The sequence below is a fragment of the Telopea speciosissima genome, chromosome 10 (genome assembly GCF_018873765.1).
Source record: "Telopea speciosissima isolate NSW1024214 ecotype Mountain lineage chromosome 10, Tspe_v1, whole genome shotgun sequence".
In the NCBI taxonomy this organism is placed as follows: Eukaryota; Viridiplantae; Streptophyta; class Magnoliopsida; order Proteales; family Proteaceae; genus Telopea; species Telopea speciosissima.
Genome location: NC_057925.1, coordinates 5716617 through 5723482, shown reverse-complemented (window position 1 = coordinate 5723482; position 6866 = coordinate 5716617). Strand labels below are relative to the sequence as shown.

General features: G+C 40.2%; 1 protein-coding gene across 1 annotated transcript; it reads right to left on the bottom strand.

Moving 5' to 3' along the window:
* Nucleotides 1–3121: 3121 nt before the first annotated feature.
* On the bottom strand, nucleotides 3122–6005 carry LOC122643117 (transcription factor bHLH130-like). Its single transcript, XM_043836760.1, has 6 exons — nucleotides 4423–6005; nucleotides 3892–4241; nucleotides 3640–3801; nucleotides 3488–3553; nucleotides 3323–3391; nucleotides 3122–3220 (listed from the first exon to the last, which is right to left on the bottom strand). The coding sequence occupies exons 1-6, from the start codon at nucleotides 5117–5119 to the stop codon at nucleotides 3140–3142; spliced, it is 1425 nt and encodes a 474-aa protein (XP_043692695.1). The 5' UTR covers nucleotides 5120–6005; the 3' UTR covers nucleotides 3122–3139.
* Between the last annotated feature and the right edge of the window lie 861 nt (nucleotides 6006–6866).

Below are 6866 nucleotides of genomic sequence, written 5' to 3'. Positions count from 1 at the left end.
ACATTCAAATAGATTTAAAGTGGACCCTAGTTTTCAAATAAGATAACAACATTATCCTATTTTCTGTGAAAATATAACCTTATCATGATGACATAAGTTTTTTGTAGATCAGATGGAGTCAAAATGTTATACGGGTGAATCTTGGCACAACGGTTAAGTTGTATTATTGTAATTATCAGATTGGGGGTTCGAAACATGGAAATAATTTTTTCATAAAACGGGGGTAAGACTACGTATATTTATTTCTCACAGATCTTATAGTAGCGAGTGCCTTGTGCATTGGGAGGCTCTTAGATGGAGTCAAATTTTATGGAAGTAGAACTCAATATCCTGAATTATGCTAAGTTTCAGTAAATAAAGTTCTCCACGTGATAAAATAAAGTAATGAAAATTTAAGAAATGCAAGAGGGTGCATGGGAATTATACTAATGGTTAAAAAGATACAAGGATGCATGCTAGCTTTTGTAGACATTCCCCCCCTGTGTCTATCTCTCTGCTTCCCTTGATGAAATGAAATCTCTATTCCTCTTCGAAGGAAGAGAGAGATAGACGTAGGGGCATTGACGTAGGCCATGATTCTCGACAGAAACTCTTTCCCTAAAAAAATATAGGAAAAAGACACCTATGCAAGATGTATGGGAATGCTTTTTCACGTCTTTTCACATTTTAAGCATATTAACTTACTAGCCCTATGAGTCCCTCATTGACAAAACTATTTTCCATTTCATGATTGGTGAGGTGTGAGAGATTCCCCTCCTCCCCCTAGCGAGTGGCATGAGTAACCCTTACCCTAAAAAAATTTAGGGAGTGTTCACGGACTTGGCGTGGGTGGGAGATAATTCATTAATGAGAGAGAGAGAGAGGATTAGCATACACCGCCAAATTAGAGACATTTTACATTGACAAAAACTGTCATGTCTTTTCTAAAATATCCAATGATTATAAGAGAGGCTTAGCCTACACCACCAAATTAGAAACATTTTACATTGACAATTACTGTCATGTCTTTCCTAAAATATCCAATGATTATAAGAGAGGCTTAGCATACACCACCAAAGTAGAAACATTTTACATTGACAAGAACTATCATGTCTTTCTTAAAATATCTAACGATTATAAGAGAGGCTTGGCCTACACCACCAAACTAGAAACATTTTATATTGACAATTACTGTCATGTCTTTCCTAAAATATCCAATGATTATAAGAGAGGCTTAGCAAACGCCGCCAAATTAGAAACATTTTACATTGACAATTACTGTCATGTCTTTCCTAAAATATCCAATGATTATAATTACCATATTAACCTTGACAAGGGACAAGCACAATGGATTTCCAAGGAAACATTTCACCATCGCTCTAATTAATTAATGGGCAAAAAACCACTCTCTATTCATGTAGCACCTACACCAGCATAGGGTCAATGAGAGAACACATGACAGGGTGGGACTTTTGTGTACTCCTATGTCACGGGGAGCAATGAAACCAGGTAGAGTTCTTTTACCCTTATTTAACCAGCATTTTTTTGACAAACGTCGTAAAGATGGCCCTCGTATAGAGGAGGATTACAACAAGATTTCCCTTTTAAGTTCAAAGTCGAGTGGATTAGGAGAGGGGGGGGGAGGGGGGTTGTAGGTTGTGTTACTATTGTTGATGATACATAGGGATGGATTTTGAACATTGATGCATTTAATGAGATGCAGACCCAGGTAGTTGTTTGTAATCCCTAAAATGAACCCAGCACGGAGCAGATCTCATTGGGGGAAATGAGACAAAGGAGATCACACTGCTAAACTGGGAAGCAAAGAGATCAAGTAGATAACAAAGTATTTCTTCCTCCCATAATTGGTCGATAGAAAAAATGAGTGTGTGTTTGACTCAATTCTATAGTTTTTGTTTGGTATGGATCTTTGGAATAAATTTTTGGTCCAGAACGTATTTGAAACTAGAAAATACAGAAGATTTGATTTGTTCAAATCAGTGCACCCTTCATATACTTGAGAAACTTTCTCCACCCCTCACATTATCTTTCCATGTGGGAAAATTATCTCCTCCAGTTACCCAGTCCCTCTAATAAGGGGGGTGGATCCCACCCGGACAGAGTATTTGGGCAGAGGTAGGGTGTTCATTACACCCCCTCGTTAAGGAGACTGGAGAATTGGGCCGGGCAGGGAACTAGAGGGGTGAGGGAGATAAAGATCCAATTAGGGTTTTTAACCTCGATTAGAAACTATTAAGTTTGGGAGCTTATGAATCTATTTTTTGGACCTAGACATCGGATGATGCCTTCAGTCACTGAGTATATTGAATATGGTGTGAGATACCAGACGAAAAAAAATCCTCTCAAACTCCCTAAAAGTGCAATGCGGTGCAATTCGGAGCTGAGAGCTCAACATCTGACAGGCAACATACAATGGGGTCGAGTTCGAGAAGAAAGAGAAATAGAACTGACTCAATCAAACTTAGACCGTTGGATGTCGCACTTGTGAAGTGTCAACCTCTCAATCCCAACCTGCACCACACTCCGCGATCAAGAAATTGAAGAGGATTTTAATCTGGTACCAGTAGGCACTTGTCCAATCCACCAATCAAAATTGCCCAGTTACAAAATTGTACCTTTCATTGATCAAACTCCTCCCTACAAAATGAAGATCATTGTTATCAGGGAAGAGAAGTAGAGAACCAACCTGGTATGGTCAGCACAAAAAACAGATCAACAGCAGGTCCAAGACAAACACAGCAACAGAAGGTAAGGTTCAGTGGTACACACACTTGATCCCCCCAGGTGGAAACCCCTTTTTGACCGTTGAAATGAGCACATTTTGCTGTCCAAATTGCAGTTCTATATGCTCCCCCTTTGAAAGACTTCAGATAAATTGGTTCTACTAATAAACTGAACCAGTAAAGTGCATTACAAAGCTAATTTGTGGAACATATGCTATACAGTTTTTTTCCATCTCTTCTATGGCGTCATCGGTAGCTTTTGTCGGGATAAGGATCCATCCTCCGTCTTTGCAATTGGAGACTCTTTACTCCCTGTCTCCCTCTTCTTCTTCCTCCTCTGTTGTCCTACAAAGAGAAAGTTTTGCACACTATCTCCTCTGCCATATTTTCTTCTTTTATATCTTTACAGAAGCTAGCTAGTCACCCCGTAGCACAGGACTTGAGCATGGTTTCTGCTTGCTCGAACAGGTACAGTTAGCCTGACTATCCTTGAAATTCTGCAAGAAAAAATGGAAATTGTCAAGGAAAGATTAAAAAAAAGGGTTGCTTAATTTGAAGGACTTTTGCAGGTTCTGACTTCTGATTTCTTGTCCCCATACCTTGACCTGTTTCTCAAGGTCTTTAATGTACTCCACTGCCAAGTCTAACATGTCGGCTGTGTTGGTTTGCTGCGAAGAAGAAACATAAAAAATGTGTGACCTTCCAATTAAAACATAAAATTGAATAAAATTGTTCTTAGAGAAGTGATGTCTGAAAAGGTTTACCTTGTCCATGTTGGGGACAAGCTCTTGTAATTTTCTCATTCGTTCACTAATCCGAGTTCTTCTAACCTGAAAATTAGTTTAACCAGATAAATATATTCTTCTGCAATGAGAAAACGAAGATGGGAGTCGTCAGAAAAGCTTTTAAGTTTTACCCTCTCTGCAATGCTTCGAGGGTGAGTGGCACAACCTCGCTTGGCTCGGATCTTACAAGGAACAGATTCTTGAAACTGTAAAAACTTATCAGCAATCTCGGTGGAGGTCTTTGGCAAACTAAAATGATGGGTCAAACCAGGAGGATGGGTCCCTACTCCATTCTGAGAAATAACACAATTAGAAAAAGAAAAAAGAGAGACTCGAATTCGATCTTTAATTCATGATTAAACGAAAACCATCAATAATTCTACCTGAGTCTCCGATGGATTTAAACCAGAAAGCATTTTTCCATCGATAACTCTAGCTCTTTTGAGGCCAGAGAAATTCTCCGAGACAAGTGCAGAATCCCAAGCGCCAATCGGAAACTCCGGCATGTAACATCCATTGTCACCGTTGCTGTCTCCCAAGCTTCCGTCATCTGGGCTATTAGCTCCAATGCTTTCGTTCCCAATTTCAGAAATCTGAGACATTAACCCCGAAGAAGAAGAAGGCCCAGATGAGAAACTGATCTGACCCTTCAACCTGCTTGCCCCTGGAGCTGCTTCTCCATTAGTACCATTCCCGGCTCTGAAATTCCTCACTCTCCTCAGTGACGCGTAGCCTGTTAATTACCAAGTCTCAGTAATTCGTTCTTAGCTCATTAACGATAACTGAAATATTCGGAGCTAATATTAAACACTAAAAACTCGATCCTTCGCTAAAATGAAATTTTTTTTCCGAGAACTGTTCGAAATTATGGAAACATAAAAGGGATAAGTTTCGAAGAAGTGAAAGAGCTGTACCGTTTTCAACGTTTAGGTGAGAGAAAAGCCCGGCAGGAGAGCTGCTATGCCGGATAAGATTAGAGCAATTGGCGCTAGCAGTCTTGACTTGAGGAGGACTGTGACCCATGACTATCGAATTCACCATCCCATAAGAGTTATCCATGGAAGCTGAGCTCTGACTAGGCAGAGGCACCGGCGGCGGAGCTTGATAAAGCATCTGGGAAGCAGTGGCAGAGTATCCATTCTGCTGAGGAACAACCTCGGCTGCTTCGTGCTTCATGGATGCTATGAACTGAGAATTCCTCTGACTAACTGCTCCGGTGGGCGTAGCCGATATTACTGGAGACTTGTCGCCGATCTCGCGAAGATCAAGTGAAGGAGATCCAGTGCCGTCACCACCACAAGACATGAACCTCGCAAACATGCTCTCCGCCTCGGGACTTGAAGAACGAGGATGTAGGAAATCCTCACATCCTTCTTCCCCGTCTTCGCTGCTACCGTCCATGTAATTTGCAAGCAGGGAGCTCGGGGCAGAGCGAAATCGCATCAGGCCGGAACTCACCTCCTGCTGCTGCTGCTGCTGATGATGATGATGATGATGGAGATCGGAAGCCATGGTTTCTCTGTTCTTCTGATGCAATTCTCCTTCCGAATGCTTGAAAGTTGCAGGGAACAGAGGATTCATGTCTTTTGAGGATGCTATAGACGCATACATCTTGATGACCTAAATTCTAAACTCCAACTCCAGGAATTTCTCCCCCTCCTCTGCCTCGGGAAACTAAGTAGCTAATGATATGTTATAAATAGATCGGGAAATGAAAAAACCAGCAAAAAAACCCTAGATCGTAACCAATAATAACAAGTAATATAACTCAGCAGACAGCAGTAATGGCAAATTCTGCTCTCTTATAGCAAATCTCCATCAACAACGAATTTCTCGAATGCCCCGAAAAATCGAGACCTTCAAGCATCAAACTACTTCAGACAGATCGAAAGCTAAAAAAGCAACTCATAGTAAACAACAGAAAACATGAATCCTCTCCATTTCCACCTCTTTCCCATTAAATCACAAATAGAACGGCAAAGTCACTAGCAACCGCCCGTTCTGAACGCTACATAACCTCCTCCTGAGCTCCCAATAATAATCCAGAAAAAGCTGAATCGCTTAAACTGGCAAAAGCTACCCTACGTTCACCGCCACTGAGAACAACAAAATCTAAAACGTGTACACAGGAACTGAGCACAAATCTTGGATCTGAACAGTCCACAGCTTTCTATTCCCGAACTCCAAATCACTGTGAGGAACTAGAGAGTTAAAGAAGTAAATTTCAAAGCAGAAAGTAGAATAGACAGAGAGAGAGAGAAAAGAGTAAAGAAAGGCAAAAGCAGAAGAGAAACCAATCGCTTTCTTTTCTTCTTTTTATATAACTCCAAAGCACCGAAATCAAGGAAGGGTTTTAAAGCTTTTAGCATCCACAGAAAGCTCGCTGCTACTATTAATGGCAGCAAGCTCGATTGAGATTTGAGAGAGAGAGAGAGAGAGAGAGAGAGAGATTTTAAGCTTTTCTCAGTAAGTGCAGGAAATGAAGAAGCACCACTCTACTGTATCTAGCAGGAAGGCCGCCATCTTCTCTCACTATCTCTGAAATATTTATTGAAAGAGCTTACTGAAATGATCTTTCAATTTCCAAATATTACGAAAATGCCATAACATGGGAGCGAATAGATTGATTCGACGTGATCTTTGCTTCTCTGACTAAAATACCCTTGAAAGAGATGGAACTTTATAATTGGTCTATGCAGTTGAGAAAATATGTTCTTATCCATTTTGGGTAGGTACCGATATGGATTCAGAACCCCGCCGATACGGATACCCATTTCGTTTCAGTTCGTATCGCTCAAATAAAAAAAATCATATTAATAACCCGATTCGTATTGGTCAGGTATTAGAATCGGTATTGATTACGGTCGATACCAATACAAACTGGTCATTAGGAGCGATCCGATATCGACTTCTAAAACCGTGATGGTCGAGTCAGCAACCCGAAACATAACTATAGTATTGGTTGAGGATAACCAATTTGATGTCTTTAGTCATGCTTAAAGGAGGTTGATTAAGGATAGTGTTAGTATTAATTTACCTTACTTCTTACTATTAAAAGTCGTTAGGTTGGGATAGAAAAAAGGTTTTTACAATAAGTACTAACTGTTATGTCATTTTCAAAATGCTCAAAATTCAAAGCGAGACATTTTTCAACCAAAAAAACGAAAAAAAAAAAGCGAGACATTTGCTCCGGCAGCTAGAACCCCCTCCTCTCCTCATGAGAAAGATCAAATAATTTGTTTTTTTTTTTTTTTGTCAAAAGAAGACCTTTCGGATAAAAATAGGATGGCTGACATGGAGGGGTGTATCTGAAATGTTGTGTGATCGATGTATTTCTTTATAACTCAGGAAAAATCTT